The sequence below is a fragment of the Penicillium lagena genome, assembly GCF_028827675.1.
Source record: "Penicillium lagena strain IBT 129212 chromosome Unknown utg000002l_segment0_segment0, whole genome shotgun sequence".
Taxonomy (NCBI): domain Eukaryota; kingdom Fungi; phylum Ascomycota; class Eurotiomycetes; order Eurotiales; family Aspergillaceae; genus Penicillium; species Penicillium lagena.
Genome location: NW_026623223.1, coordinates 3,143,450 through 3,158,773, shown reverse-complemented (window position 1 = coordinate 3,158,773; position 15,324 = coordinate 3,143,450). Strand labels below are relative to the sequence as shown.

Sequence of the window (15,324 nt, the reverse complement as noted above, 5' to 3'; positions counted from 1 at the left end):
GTACAAAATATCCTTGTGGCCAAAGTTCGCTATCAAAATTTCTACAGCTAACTAGCAAAGATCAAATTAGTCATACCGTACTTTCGAGTACTATACTAAACAAATCTATTTGCTTGGTTTGGTTCCGCAGCTATTCCAGATCGCCTTCATTGCCACTAGCTTCTCAACGCCACCAGCGAGCATCGCTGGGTGAGAGTGCGCCTCTAGCTCTCAGGACAACGAAACTTCACCTTCTCCTGGTGTTAGTGATCCACCTCCTACCTTACTAGAAATCTGCAGTGGGTTCTATTCAATCGACCTGAACATGCGACGACGGGCACCGAGTTCTTTGGTACGGGTTCTGTCTTGATTTACGTTATGTTAGGGCAGAATCTGTTGTTTATTGGAGTTCGTTAGGGTTCGTTCATCTATAACGTCCAGTTCATCTACACAGAATATATCTCCAGCTGGTGGGGGCAGCACTAGATACTTCGTAGCCCACCCTTCCAGATCTCAAAATCGACTTCGCCGCTCCTCCTCCCATTCGTCCCCGAATTCCCTGCCGTCCACGGCGCGAAGACGAGTTTCATACTTCGTCTAGTGATCCGCTGTGGCGTATCCGGGCGTTGGAATTCCGGTGCCGGTCTTGAAGTCAAGTCTTGCACTGGCTTTGTAACCTCTTGGCCAGTCCCTTGTTCTTGCTCTCCCACGGACGTTTGATCTGGAGGTTTGAGCCTCTTCTGTTCCTGACTCTGGACGGCTGGATCACCCATCACTACCGGCCGAGCCTCTTCTTCTTTCTTCAGCGCAATACGACAGGCAATCTGCGTGGACCAAGAGAATCCCAGCGCTGGAGTCTTAAGGGACCCCGTCTCTGGCGGCACACCGTCTCCCCAGCCTGTGAAGAAGCGTTCCTGATGCAGCAGACTCAGGAGCGCGTTGCGGGCCGGATTGCCGATGAGATAGGAGCCGTCGAAGTGATCGTCTTCTTGTGCGGGGAATGGCGATGATGGGATTGCGGCGGGTGATGACGAGGGCAGGAAGGCCTGCTGGTCTGTCTCTGTCCGAGACCGTGGGTGAGGAGAATTGGCGCCTGACTCACGTCCTCCTCCCCCTGCTCCTGCGACTGCGGTATTCTGGCTAAGTGCCAACGGAAACCCAGCCTGAGCCATCCCATTATGTCCGTCAACTGGATCAAAGCGATCCGAGACCTGATTCGCCAATACCACAGCGATATCATGTTTAACCGCCACATTGCGCAGCAGCTGTCCGAGCTTCGCGAGCTCGCTTGATCTTGCCGAGAGAGCCAGCAGGCTATTGGAGGAGTGCTCGGCGCGGTAATTCGACGTAATCGAGTCAATCACAATGAGACCGACATTGTACCGCGCAATCGCGACGGGGAGCTGGTAGTTGAGGATATGGTCCTGCGTCTCGAGGTCCATAGCATTGATAGCCAGGATATTTTCTAGTGATGGTTTCTGGTCATCGGGCAGAGATGAGAGGTAGGGGTGGCATTCTAGGAGCTGGGAGAGCCGCGGCGTGGAGAGCGGGTGTTCGGTTGAGATGTACACGGCTCGCCGGTCGAGCCCACCCTTCGATTTTGGCAGCTGCACAGAGAGGAGGATACTGAGCAGGAATTGGGTCTTGCCGCTCCCGCTCTCGCCTGTGATCTCGGTCACGTATCCGGTTGGAATGCCTCCTCCGAGCAGCGCGTCCAGCGCCGCGTCGAGTGTGCTGACGGTGTTCCATCGCGTCACGTCGAGGGTTGTCCCCGGGCCAAGGATGCGGTTCGGGGTTGGGGGCGTTGTGGTGGTGTTGCTGGATATGGGTATAGATTCGGTGTCTGCGGTTGTTGTATTGTTCTCGAAGCCTAGGTCCGCGTGGAGGGCGTCGACGATGCGCGCGGCCAGCCGCCGCACGTCGGCGGGGGGAACATGGGCGCGCTTGGCGATCTCGAGGGTGTCGAGGGTGATGAGGTCGACGGTGGTGATTTTGCCGCGCTCGAGAGGGGGGAGAATGTGCGCGTAGGGTTTCGTTGCGAAGTCGGGTAGCACAGACAGAAGATCCATAGGAAGGGACGGTCGGTGGGCTGGCCGCGATGAAGGTGTAGGTTACTGGGCTGACTGGCCAATCAGAGGGTTTGGGAATGGGATAATCATGTGGTCGTATCTCGGTGTGTATGTGTGTGCATTGTACTTTTGGAGTTAGTGGGGTAGGGTTTCTTTTGCATTTCTGCTCTCCCAAGTGAAATCGTTAGATGTTGGGGCAGTGAAAATGTGTTGTTGATGCGATCTATATATTTGGACCGAGACCCGACATTGCCAACCATGGCGGTAATATTGGCTCCCTGAAAATGGTTCAAAAACTCGAATGATCACCAGGTATAGCACATAGAAAAATAACCATAATAACCGTGATTTCTATCAAGCTCCGATGGATTCGTGGAGAGGTGGGCGTCTGAAGTGCTCAGCCTTTCCCTTTTGGGATATCACTTCGTCCCGACAACACACGTCGCTCGTTTCCTCTCGTACATGATCTCGGTCTCTTCTGGTCTACCGCGCTCTTCAATATCCCCCGAGGCCTCCACGCCGATGCAATCTCTCTAGGCAAGTTTCACCTCTCATGCTCCCCTCGTTCTGGGAGCACCGAGGAAGATCACCGTTGGCCGATCGCCCACAACACATGCATATTCTCGACATCGAAGAGAATGCAGGATCCCGGTCACCCCGCCTCCTCACGGTGCAGCTGAAAATAAGTGAAACTCGCCTAGCTCGAAGAATCAAGAGACGCGACCAACAATGCAACAATAGTACATGTACCTCCTACACACCACCACATTTATCAATGAAGGGTCATCGAGAGGGGCGGTCCCTGATTTTCGCTCCCCGCACCGGCCGTGCGAAAGGATGTACAGCAGATCTCGTTCAAGATGGCGAGACCAACTGGCGTGGTCAAAGCATGAGTTGTCCGGACTGAGACTCGCCGAGACACGGGTCGGATTATTTCCTCCCACATACAGATAGGTCCTGGCAAGCATCTTCCTTCATTTTAGCCTTCATTAATCTCATCTGCCGGAAGTCTTCACCGTCCATGCAGATAGGATGATTTGCCATCGGTCACTACTGTTACCAGATTCTGCAGGAGGGCCGACAATGAGTCGGGCCACCCTTCTCACCAACATTCGTATTTGCTGCTTGTTACTACTGCTGCGGGTTGGGACGATCGGAGCCACAACGGTTTCCCAATTGGGTAATTACACTCATCGTGTGGCGCCCGCAATCTGACCGCCATCCATGGCCCCGGAAGCCTGGCCGCCGCGCCGGCCCTCTTCACCTCTGCCCGGTGGATGCATGTATAATCTGACGATAATTCTACCGTCAGTTGGTCCGTCGATGTCACCATCGGGTCGACCCTTGGTTTCAGCTTCATGGCGAGCCGTCATTAACTCCCACGTGGTGAGGGCACAGTTAGAGGAGTCCCCGGCTCGCTTGCATCATGATGATGGGGGCGGTATGCAGAGTCAGACTAGTTTTTCTCTGGTGGTACATTGCGCGTCTGAGTGCAGGGGAAGCGATATGAGCGGGGAGTTAAGCCGGGGGGAAACAAGCTGGCTATCTCCGGCGCTCGGACTGATCCGGGCAGGGGATGAGCCATGGGTGCGTAGATGGGGCTAGCGGGCCAGATACTCGGTGCGGACCGCCGGCCGTGGGGGAGGCAGAGATGCGTGGTTCCGTGGAATTTGAGTAAGAATCATGCGAGCGTGAATCATGCCAACGTGAATCATGGCCGATCGGTATTTCAGTCCGAATCCACGCTCGTGATGTCGGGCCTGTCCGATTGGATTTTCAATAGTCGAGGCAACTAGTAGCCGCGGCCGGTGATGACGGCATGGCGGTCGGTCTTGTTGGCTGTATGCCCTCGGACTTGTCATGGAGCCCGTTGAGAAAAACGGGAGAAAGAGGACGAATGGAAGGAATGCACGAGAGGGACCGTCGTACAACCCGACAGGTCACTTCATGACGAGCTACTGAGAACTGCTCTTTTTCCTGCACAAATCCTTTGCCAAACCCACAAAAGGACCAACCCGTGGAGCCTGTGGATCAGGGAGATCGACGGGTCCAATGTCCCAAGACCAGAGGACAGGAACTAGGTGAAGAGAAGTTGAGGCCCCTGTTTGAGGGAGACTAAACGAAGGAGCCCTAGCGAACGGGGCTAAACCAAACGCAGCGAGGACCGGGGAGCTTGACGATCGGCGTACCCTCAAGTCTGGCGGTACGGGTGGGTATGATCGGTCTGGAGAGAGAGGGAACGTTCAGAAATCGATGGGAGTCGTTTGGTCAGGGGGTTTGGGGAGATTCATTCGGATATGGGAGTTGAAACGATAGCACGATTGAACAGGAGACATCTCTTTCCGAAGAATAAGACTGCGGTACCTCCCCGGTACTTCGTTCCCGCTGCATCGGTCCATAACAGCCCCCCGTACTCACTCTGTCACGGCTGAGTCTGGCCTAGAGGCCCTTAGTGTCAATCCCCCCTCCCATCGTCGTGTTCCTCTCTCTCTCACATCCTACTTCCTCTTCCTTCTTCATCCTCCTCCCCTTCATCCATCATCTCGGGGCCCTTGTATATCCCCATCTCCATTCTCGGTCATCGTCGGAATTGGCGCCATTGTTCGATCGGGTCGCCTCTCCCTCCTCTCGGGTCCGCTTTTCCATGTTCCAGCCTCCCGGGGGGTTCCTTCCATTGAGACCGCCTGCAGTCCTGCCCAGGGACCAGCCGCGGACGCCGACGGTGCACGACACATTCAATAAAAATAAGGGAGGATACCGAAACCGTCGATTCCACGAAAACCACTCGGTCGGGGCGTGATTTGGATATACGTGGTCGCCAAACAACCAGCACCCAGCGACCACCGAAACTCATACTAACCCCGAATAAACCGCCCAGTCGCTCAAGATGGCGACCAGACCTTCCATGCTGCCGCCGCATAATGAGACAGAACACTCTGTCAGCCGCATTACGCGGGAGGGCAAACAGATCACTTATAAGTTGAGTGTGATGCAACAGCCCGAACGGGCGCGAGCATGTGGTGCTGGTGCGAAGTGTAAGCCTTTTCCATCATCCATCGCTCTCGGCCTTGCTCACTGACAATTTTAAAAAAATAGCATCTGCTGATCGCCGACCCGTCGACCCGCCGCCGGTGGTTGAGTTGCGGATTTTTGAATCGGAGCCGGGCAATGACGCGCACAAGACCGACATTACCTTCGCCTACAATGCCAACTTCTTTTTGTATGCAACGTTGGACTCTGCACGCCCTATCGCCCACGGTCGGCTGGCTGGACCACCCTCGTGCCCGGTGTTGACAGGTGTCCCGGTCGCCGGGGTTGCCTATTTGGACCGTCCGACCCAGGCGGGCTACTTTATCTTCCCAGATCTGTCGGTGCGACACGAGGGTCGCTACCGCCTGAACTTCCATCTCTACGAGGAGATCAAAGATGCCAAGGATGCCGATAAGGACTCGACCATGCCCATCCCGAGCCAGGTTCCCCGTGCGACTACGAACAGACCGGGATCGCCGCAAGCGTTCCTGCATTTCCGCCTGGAGGTCAAGTCGGTGCCATTCACCGTCTACAGCGCCAAGAAGTTCCCTGGCCTGGCGACCAGCACCTCGCTCAGTCGTGTCATCGCCGAGCAGGGCTGCCGGGTCCGTATTCGTCGCGATGTTCGCATGAGACGCCGCGGCGACAAGCGCGAGGACGAATACGACTTCGACGGGGATCGCTCCTCGGTGTATCGCCAATCCGATCGGTACACCACCCCAGACCGCTATATCGCTTCTTCGATAGAGCGCCCGCGGTCGAACAGCAACCATAGCGCGATGCAATCCCCCTACGGATTCCAGCCAGACCCCAACCGACGAACGTCGGTATCAGACTATGGGTTCCCGGTTCCTCAGCCGTACGAACGACCGATGCCCCCTGCCCCTGTGCCTATGGCGCCTTCGCAAACACCGGGCTACCAGTCTCACCTATCATTTGGCTCAACGCCCATGTCCTACCCGGCTCCTCAAATGCCTCCCACGCCGCCACCAATAGCTGCATCCTCAGCCAGCTTGTACTCTCCGCAATCCAGCTTCTCTCACCTGCGACAACCTTCCGCCACTTCAGAATATGAGTCAACGCCGGCTGGATACCCGATTGCGAACCCAATAGCGCAACAACAAATGTCATACCCAAAGAATACGCAGATGGGCATGCAGGCAGCCATGCAACCATACCAGATGGAAGCAACCAAAGCCCAACAACCAAAGCCCAACAACCATACATGGATATGCAATCTATGGAGCCGATGCAATATCAACCCATGGCCCAAAATATGATTCCCCAGGCCCACACACCGCACTTGGCTCACTCTCTGCCACCACTGAAGGCGCTGTCTAGCGAATACGTCAACCAGCCAATGCAATCTGTAGAGTCACCGAGCTCAGGATACGATGCCATGTCTGGCAGACGGATGTACTACCAGACGGGACCGACCTCGGTCAAGCGGACCCACGAGGATTCGTTTGGTCTGGATGAGCGTCCGATGACCAACGGCATGCGTCCAGACACGGACACCTACTCCACCACCTCCCGCAGGATCGAAGCCCAACGAGCGGCTCTGCTCGCGGAACTTGGAGACGAGATGGCCTACAAGCGTGCCAACGGAAGGACGGTGATGAAAGTCCCGCCTTCCGTCATATAAAACACGAGTTGCTTATAAACCTTTGCTGGGGGGTTTGGCCTCAAGAGATCACGATTCTTTTCTTGCCGAGATTGCTCTGACCGTGCGACTCGGAGAGGCAGATTCCACCAACCCCGTTGGACAAAGTGTCTGGATGCCTCTTGTTTGCTGTACATGACCTTTTCTCTTGTCTTTTGGCACTACCCCTTCTCTGGTCTCTCTTTTATCGCCCGTCGCGCTTAGACCTCTCGATGCATTGTGCAGTCACGTCCACCCAGGAGCCATTTCGTTGCCTTTCTCCTTTTTCATTTTCTCTGTATTTGAATACTCGTTGTTCTGTCTGGGTTCCATCTTGGGGTTCTTTGCGTTTTATTGCTCTCTCTCCATCTATATTTCCCCGGGCCTGATGATACTCTCGTTTATGCATATGTTCCGGGGCTCCCTGCACTATTCTTTTCCCTACCTCTGCCTCCTTCGCCGCGAACTCGGCGTGGGTTGGATTTTCCTAAAAAATGGACACGGCAAGAAATCTTCATCTTTTCTCTTTTCCTCGGAGTTTCCCAGCAAACGGTGTGCTGTCTCCCTTTGGCTTGTCCATTCCGCCGAGTGGAGAGCAAAAAGCCAGGAGAGGATGGCCTTGGAAGAGAGACGTTCAAACTGCGATGCTGGAGGATTTCCCTTGCTTGTTCCGCTCAATGGGCACACGCCCCTTGGGCTGCCCCCGTTGCTTAATCTATCCTGTTTTGATCCTGGGCGTTGTGGCATCTCCTTGATACCTGATATCTAGCGTTTTATTTTTTGAATTCATCACTTGGATATCCAATTATTGCTGCCCATGTAGGGCTATCGCCATGAATGTAGGAGCCCGTCAAGGCCGTAGTCATTCCGTTCAGCTGAAACAAGTGCCTACATTCTGGAAATCGAAGGCCTGCAGGATCGTGGTGGTGCAGCCCCGAGGACCCGGACCAACCAAAACACGGGCCGAGTATGTAAACAAACCCTTTGTTGTCGCATCCTCAACTGCTGCCAACATCCACCTGCTCACTCTCTTATTTCCGTGATCTATGAATTCTCTCTGATTATTTCCATCGCTCGTGGTGTCTCAGCCACCACGTACCTCCCAATCGATTATCCGAGACAAGGGCGTGGGGATACCGGGATAAGACAGGCAGGGATAGCAGCCGACATGACGGCGGGTACCAAGGTAAATTCTCTCCTTGACCCCGAACCATCCAGGGAGCTGGATGTGCCTCCCTGGCACGGGCATGAATGAGACAGGAAGAATTAAAAGCAGAGGAGCGCCGCTAACTCTCTTTCGCGATGTGCTGCTTCACAGAGATCCCACGACCCCGTCGCAATGGAGGTCGACCAACAACCCCCCACCGAGCAGCCACAGCAGCAGCGCACATCCCGCAAGCACCTGCGCTCTAGCGACGACGAAGATCACCCGGACTGGAGCTCGGATGTCTCTGGCCAGTTCGACGACGCCGAAGAAGCAGGTCCGGACGACTACCGGTCTCCCTCTGCCAAGTCGGTCAAACGCCGCCGCTCGAATGACTGGCCGCTGCCTGAAGAAAGTGCAGACTACGGATCGTTGGAGCGTCGCGGTGCCCGGGCTGGCTATGCAAGTCTTGTTGGCAGTACTGTCGGCATGATGAAAGCCTCGCCGCGGGCTTCGCCCCGAGGGTCATTGGCGTCTCTCCGCAATAGACAGCATGGTAGTGGTGGTAGTGGTGGAGGTGGAGGAGGAGGAGGGGCATCGTCCAGCCCGCGGCACTGGAGTGGTCGGCGCTCGCGGTTCATCGAAGCCAGCATGAGTGATAGCGTCAGTGAGAAACCGCCTAGTGTCTTTACGCGCGAGGGCAAGTCATCTGGCTCGCAGCGACAGTCTGGAATCTTTCGATTCGGCAAGGCCATTGCAGCGGCGTTCAACCCCTTCGGCAGCTGGGGCAAGGCGACTTCCCCAGAATCGAACAAGCCGCAGCCGCAGACGGATGCGCTGAGCCAGGCTGAGCAGGCATATGCGGAGCTCAAGAAGTCTGGCTACAAGGGTACCAACAAGGGCGCTTACATCCAGAGCCAGAATGTTGATTCAAACATGGCGGACCAGACCTGGGAGTCTATTAAGGAGAATATCGACTATGGAGGGGATGCGGCTGCTGTTGACGGTTCGGGTCGCCATTCGACGGACCATGGAGGAGACCGCAGCACTGCAATAATGCCACGGCGAGACTCCGGGGCCTCTTCGAAACGGTCTTCTTTCCAGGACCTGCGTAAGGCCAAGATTCCATTCATGAAGACTCACGAAGCGCCGTCGACTGTCGTGATGGCATCGGAGTACAATCCGGATCGAATGTCTGAGGAGTCAGAGGGCCCTGGGATTCGGAGGCAGAGATCGAGAAAGGAGCTTACACGCCAGGCGAAGCTGCTCAAGAAAGTTAGCAACCTCGAAGACAAGCTGGATCGTGCGAGACGCGAGCTTCGCGAGCTGACGGGTAATGAGCATCTGACGTCTGCACCTGCGTTGCCGTCGCAGACAGAGACACCGGCACAGACACAGTCGCAGCCGCAGCCACAGACACAGGTACTGTCGCAGCCGCAGTCAAAGACACTGTGCATGGAAATGGATCCCGAGAGCTATCCACGCAAATTCGTCCCTGGCGCTCTCCCAACCCTACCGTCCGAAAGACTCCTGGATCAACAAGCCGCCGAATCCGAGTCTTCTGCCGCCAAACCTTCTGTCAGTTCTGTCGGTGCAAATGTGTCCCAGGAAGAAGAATCACAGCTGGCACGACAAAGCGCCGCTCCAGTGGCGGCGATTAAGTCCCCGAAACGGCGGTCCAAAGAGTCCTCTCGGCCGTCGTCTATGGGTAAGGACAGCTCTTCCTCTTCCTCCCGCAAAAGGAAGTCACCAGTTCCTGAATCACTCGGTAGTGGGAAGTCTGCTCAGTCCCGTGCGACGGAGAGCATCGACAACGATGACGACGCGCTCAAAGAAAAACAACAACTCCTAGCCGACTACGAGTTCATGCTGAGTCCGCCACCTCGTCAAGCGAAGTGGCAGAAATTCGAGGCTGGTGATAGCCCCGGATCGGTGGAGCGCAAACGCACCGCGAACGAAGATGACCCTGATGATGCTGCTGCTGCTGCGGCGCGCAAAATGTCGCCATATCAAACCCGAAGAAGATCAGCTACCCCCCCACTCCGCCTCTCTCACGAGCCGCTCACCAAATTCCAAATCCAAGACTTCCACAAGATCTCCCCCGCCTAGCAGATATCCAGCTCGAACCACTAGCCGTGCGATACCTTCCTCCCCCAGCAAGAGCACCACCAACGCCAGTAACAACGACTCCACAATCCCCGACTCAGACGCCCCTTCAGAAACCTGGTTCTCCCCATTCCCAGCAACACCATCCCAACACCGCGCATTCTACCTCCAGCCACATAACCAACTAAACCCGGATCGCAGTCCGCGGCGCTCATCCCCCTCACCATCCTCCTCGCCTTCAAAGCGGAGCCCGAACCGGAGCAGTCGCACATACATGCATGAAGACATCCCGCCCGTCCCGCCTCTTCCGAAAGAACTTCTTCCCAATGCTGCGAAGGTGAATCAGTCACCGAGCAGGTCGCCGAAACGGGGGTCGAGATCGGGGCTGGCGATGGCGGCGGCTCTCGAGCCGCAGACTGAGTCTGCAAGGAATAGGAAGGCGCCTGCGCCTTGGCTGACGGACGATTATCCATGGCCGGAGGATATCTTTTGATTTTATTGATGTTGTTGGAGGCGCATTGGTATATTTGAGATAGATGGATGGAGAGAAAGGGTGGAGATGCAGGTGGGATTGAATTGAATCGGGAAGAGGGAAGAATGGCCTGTTTTGGGGGTTGCGATCACGACTTGATGACCTTTTCATTATACCCTGTCCTGTGTATTAAATAGTTAATGATGCCTACTACCTGGATAATTCTGACTTGAATACGATGTTGTATTGTTAATGGGAGTTGATAGTTGATCCTAGGTGTTGTGTGAACAGTCTGCAAGAGATGGAAGTTAGGGCTGCCACGCATAACCAGGTCTAGACGCCTTCCTTCTTGCAATGTCTTATCACAACCATAAAGTGACAATAACTCCAAGCTTCTTACTGTTAATAAACGGTTGTCAAATTTGACACGGAACACAGCTTCAAACTGGATCAAACTGGAAGTAAAGAGATGGTCGTGAATTATAGCCCTAACTTCAACCAAAATTGACTACATCTTCCCAAAATCACCAACCTAACCAACTGCCAAACCCACAACACACACCTGCAGCACACCACTAAAGGATAGCAGTAGCATTAGCATGCGACCCCACACCACCTAATAGCGAAAGCCGTTAGTTAGCACACCAATGCACCCAAGAGCCAAGACACACACACAGAGACAGAGGGAGACATACCGGGCATATTAGCAGGCGCACTCGTCAAGAAGAAAGTCCACTTCCCCCTCTTCCTACACATCTCAGCCAGCCTCTCAAGATCCCACATCTCCCCAAGCGGACACCCCCACAGCGCCAGCAGATTCTGATGCAAATAATCCTCCCCCCTCTTTCACAGGCCACATCTCGAAAGTAGGCGAGTCCCCAGCAACAGCCGCAAAGTACGAATCGTGCAGGAAATCCTTCATCTCCTCTCCGCGCGCCACGCCCGCAAAGCACAGATTGTCGTGTGCGCGCGTCGAGGCCGCGTACCTCTCTACCGGACTGAGCTGGCCATACCGCGCCACGAACCCAGACCGCACGAGCAAGATGTCGCCTACGCGGATGGACCCGCCTTCGCTGGAGGGCCGCAGGTCGAGGCCCTGCCAGCTTGCGCAGGCGCGGAGTTCGGGCAGAGATATGGCGTGTGAGCTGTACGGGTCGTAGACCTTGTTGTTTGCGTTTGCGTACCCCCAGTAGTCGAGGAGGATGCCGCGGCCGGCGATCCCGTGGAGAGCCCAGTGGTGGATGCTGCAGCGGTCGTTGCTTGTGGGACCGACTATGTCACTGCTTTTTGTCTGTTTTTTTGCTTGCTTTTAGCCTTGTTTCTGTTTCTGGGAGGTAGGTGGGTTGGCTGGTTAGGACTACTAACCCTGTTGTAGAATGTCTTGGTGGGGATGTGTGAGAACTGATAGTCACCGTTGATATTAGGGTTAGTGTAGTCCTTTATATATGATACCTTAAATGATATCTTAGGTTCCTAGGCCAGACCTACATGTCTGAACCCATCCCACTGCGTGCCGCTTTGCGTGTTCATCGAGTAGATATCGTCGTATGCAACGTCCGGCACAATCGTCTTGATATTATGCTGGAACGTCTCGCGGCCGAACGCGGGCTTCTCGGGGACAGTGAGTGGGAGACTGTCGTGTGTTAGTACCCTACCGCGCATACTTTCTTCCCTCCAGAAAGGGAAGAAGGGCAGCACATACTCAAGTCTCACCATCTCCCCCGTCAAGATCTCCGCCGCAGACTCCTTGACACGCTGCGGCGTGAGGAGATTCAGCCGCCCATTCTATAGAAACACTTCATTAATATCTCACCTCCTTTCATATCAATTTGTCAGGGAAATCCATAAATACCTGATCATCTTCCCCCCACACCCACGCCGCACCCTCTGGCGCATCAGGGAGACGAGGAAGGTCCTTCCTCACTGGGAAGCGCGAGCAGTTGGGGTCCCAGGGGAGCTGGGCCGGATTCTGGGTGTTGGCGGAGGACATTTCCGGTGGGGTTTGGACGTGGTTTATGAGTGCCGAGAGTCTGGTGGATGGGGATGTAGCAGACATTACGGATATCCTGTTCTCTTATAGATTTTGCTTTGAACAGAACGGATCAATCAAGCGGAGCAGGGGAGCGTCATGAACTCTACTGGCGGGACCGTGCTACGCGTAACGTGTCTCCGGTAGTACCACGGTTGTTATAAATGATGTGGAGAGAAGAGGACTTACTGCCGAGGGTTTATATTCGTTGCATTGCCCGAGGTTGGTAAATGCGGAGAGAGTTGCTACTCCGCACTGACGTGCTCCACTTGACGGACTTAAGATGATGATATTCTATTAACCTGGTGCTGTCTAACTAGTAATAATAATGCTAATGCGGGCACTGCATCCGACTGAAGCAATAATATGGTCCATACACCAGTTCACCCACAGAATGAATGAACCTAGTACAAGGGAAATAGGCAGATGTGCTCACACAAGAAAAGCAAAAGGGAAGGTAATCTCAATGGAAACATTGCTTGACGGAGTTACAGAAGGTATAAAGGTGGTGTAAAGAGACCCAATGTGGCCCGCTTTTTTCTTGTTTTTTTTTTGTCTATTAAGGGCAAGTCCCCCCTATGGTACATACAAAACACCAGTCGTGATGGCTCGCCCTTGTCAATCAATCAAGCCTGCTGTGTCTGTCCTTCGCTGACTCGATTGTCCTCAAGAGTAGGAAAAGACATGACCGACAGGCGGGTATGGCAGAAAACATGAAAAAAATATCGCAAAAATCAAATCAACATAATTGCCTACCGCAATGTCACCGTATTGCCCTCCCAGAATGCCCGGTTCCCCCGGTTCCGATTGCGCCAAAAAGACACGAAAAAAGAAAGATGTCAACCATGAGTTATTCGTTTCGGTCATGGGTCTGGCCACCCAGAAAGCAGAGTAACAATCGCTAAACGCGCAACGCGGGAACAAATAAAGAGACAGTTCAGTTCTGCGACGGAACGCCCGTCGACTGCGCCGAGGGAGCACGGCCCCCGCGCATTCCACCCCGGCCTCGTCCATAGCCTTGACTATATCCACGACCGTAGCCGCCGCGGCCGCGGCCATAGCCTCGTCCTCGTCCACGACCACGACCACGGTACCCGTCGACACTGCCTTGGCCGAAGGTATCCATGTTTCGTTTCTCCTCTTCAGCGCGCCACTCGCGGCCGCCGAACCGGTTGGTCACATTATCTTCGCGGTCCCGAGCCTCGCTCGAGATGTTATCGAAGAAAGAAGTGGTCCGGTTGTAAGCACCGTGGGTGCCGTTGGTATCATCAACATGGTCCTCGCCAGGGGGAGGAGCATGAGCCTCCGCCTCGGCCGCCGGAGAGCCAGTGGCAATGGCTTCTTTGACCAAGTCCTGTTTGTTGAATTTGGCATTTGCTGTCTCAAAGTCGTAATCGGACTGCGGGAGTTCGATCTTCTTGTGCTGCTGCTGTTGCGTGCGAGCAGCCCCACGCCCGCCGCGTCCGCCTCGAGGCGCACGGTTGTTATCGTACGGCCGCATCTCGTTCATCTTCCGTGTAACGGTGTCAACATCGGCCTTCTGTGCACCGGGCTGGGGCAACTTGGCCATCGCTGCGGCAACGGCGGCCGTAGCAGCAGCTGTAGCATCCGTAGCAGCAGGAGGGCCAGCAACGGGAGCGACAGGCTTAGCAGGAGCAGCAATCGGGATAGCCGGCACAGCCCGGCCACCTCTCTGAGCGGCAGCGGCAACAGAAGGAGGCACTGAACCGTGCATAGCCTCCGCTACCGTCGGCTTGGATTCAACGGGAGGAGTAGGGGCATTTTGCGCGGCTGGTGTAGCATTTCGGCTTGAGGGCTTATCCCCAACAGGGAGTTCAGAGGTAGAGTGGGGCGGAGGCGCAGCACCAGGAGGCCCAATTGGTACTTGAGGGGGAACTGGCCGGGGCCCTGAGGGAATGGGTGGCCTGGAGGAGGATACCAGCCTGGCGGAGCGCCATAGGGCATGTTGGGGAAGCCAGGCCCAGGGGGAAAGGGAGGAGGTGGCCCAAACCGTTGGCCGTATGGTGGGTAGTAGCCTGGAGGGAATTGCGGCTGTTGAGGGAAGCCCTGAGGGGGCTGGCGAGCACCCTGAGGCTGTTGCGGAGGAGGTTGAGACTGAGGAATAGCCTGGGGAGCAGATCCCGGCTCAGGGCCTGGTCCCGGTCCAGGTCGCGGCATGCTCTGTTCGACACCAGTCAGTAAGGAAGCCGACTAGATGAAACACAGTGGAGGCAATGTGAAAGGACATTGATCAGATCAGAAGGAAGGCAACGGAAAATATCAACACGGATTTTGCGCATTCAGAACAGGTCTGTGAGTTTACATCCGAAAATATTTCATCATTTGATCAATTGGCCGACCGCGACGAAGTGTTCACAGCGGAGAGGGGGGAAGACTGAAAGCAAAAGATGCAGGTTTCACTTACTCCTAGGATGGCAGGGTCATTTGGGACCTGAGGTTGCTCTGGCTTCGCAGGTTCTGGCTTTTCCTCCCCAGCGACGCTGATGTCCTTCACGTCGCTACCCCGAAAGACGATGTACTCATAGACACTGCTGGACGGGGCGACCTCATCGGAGGGATTCCCCCGCCGGCCTTCTGTGCCATAGGACATGACATTTTCAAGGGCTATCGTGGAGGCTTCGGGGTTGATTTCATGGAGAGTGCCGACATATCTGACAGGCAATGAGCGACGGAACCGACCGTAACAATCTGGAGGACTTACCGAATGTCGCTCTTGGAGATCAGGTTGAAACGCTGACTGCCAGGTGTTAACTCCTGCCGAGCCGCACAAACCCTACCGACCAGCAGGTGCAGACGACTGACCCTATTAAATGGTTCATATCCATCCTGACG

General features: G+C 55.1%; 7 protein-coding genes across 7 annotated transcripts; 2 read left to right on the top strand and 5 right to left on the bottom strand.

Moving 5' to 3' along the window:
* Positions 1-461: 461 nt before the first annotated feature.
* N7510_004063 (putative DNA repair protein (Rad57)) lies at positions 462-2,048 on the bottom strand (the record flags this gene model as incomplete). The annotated part of the gene is made up of 1 exon (XM_056975989.1): positions 462-2,048. One exon carries the CDS (start codon positions 2,046-2,048, stop codon positions 462-464), a length of 1,587 nt encoding a protein of 528 aa, XP_056835945.1.
* Positions 2,049-4,935: 2,887 nt separating this feature from the next.
* Positions 4,936-6,723, top strand: veA (sexual development activator VeA; the record flags this gene model as incomplete). The annotated part of the gene is made up of 3 exons (XM_056975988.1): positions 4,936-5,074; positions 5,145-6,153; positions 6,192-6,723. 3 exons carry the CDS (start codon positions 4,936-4,938, stop codon positions 6,721-6,723), a joined length of 1,680 nt encoding a protein of 559 aa, XP_056835944.1.
* A 1,336-nt stretch (positions 6,724-8,059) lies between these two features.
* On the top strand, positions 8,060-9,973 carry N7510_004061 (putative nuclear RNA binding protein; the record flags this gene model as incomplete). Its single annotated transcript, XM_056975987.1, has 1 exon — positions 8,060-9,973. One exon carries the CDS (start codon positions 8,060-8,062, stop codon positions 9,971-9,973), a length of 1,914 nt encoding a protein of 637 aa, XP_056835943.1.
* A 1,044-nt stretch (positions 9,974-11,017) lies between these two features.
* N7510_004060 (uncharacterized protein) lies at positions 11,018-12,432 on the bottom strand (the record flags this gene model as incomplete). The annotated part of the gene is made up of 7 exons (XM_056975986.1): positions 11,018-11,058; positions 11,138-11,190; positions 11,240-11,733; positions 11,808-11,879; positions 11,931-12,075; positions 12,145-12,227; positions 12,295-12,432. 7 exons carry the CDS (start codon positions 12,430-12,432, stop codon positions 11,018-11,020), a joined length of 1,026 nt encoding a protein of 341 aa, XP_056835942.1.
* Positions 12,433-13,408: 976 nt separating this feature from the next.
* Positions 13,409-14,206, bottom strand: N7510_004059 (uncharacterized protein; the record flags this gene model as incomplete). Its single annotated transcript, XM_056975985.1, has 1 exon — positions 13,409-14,206. One exon carries the CDS (start codon positions 14,204-14,206, stop codon positions 13,409-13,411), a length of 798 nt encoding a protein of 265 aa, XP_056835941.1.
* An 8-nt stretch (positions 14,207-14,214) lies between these two features.
* Positions 14,215-14,649, bottom strand: N7510_004058 (uncharacterized protein; the record flags this gene model as incomplete). Its single annotated transcript, XM_056975984.1, has 1 exon — positions 14,215-14,649. The coding sequence occupies one exon, from the start codon at positions 14,647-14,649 to the stop codon at positions 14,215-14,217; it is 435 nt and encodes a 144-aa protein (XP_056835940.1).
* A 169-nt stretch (positions 14,650-14,818) lies between these two features.
* N7510_004057 (G2/M phase checkpoint control protein Sum2) lies at positions 14,819-15,082 on the bottom strand (the record flags this gene model as incomplete). Its single annotated transcript, XM_056975983.1, has 1 exon — positions 14,819-15,082. One exon carries the CDS (start codon positions 15,080-15,082, stop codon positions 14,819-14,821), a length of 264 nt encoding a protein of 87 aa, XP_056835939.1.
* Positions 15,083-15,324: the final 242 nt, after the last annotated feature.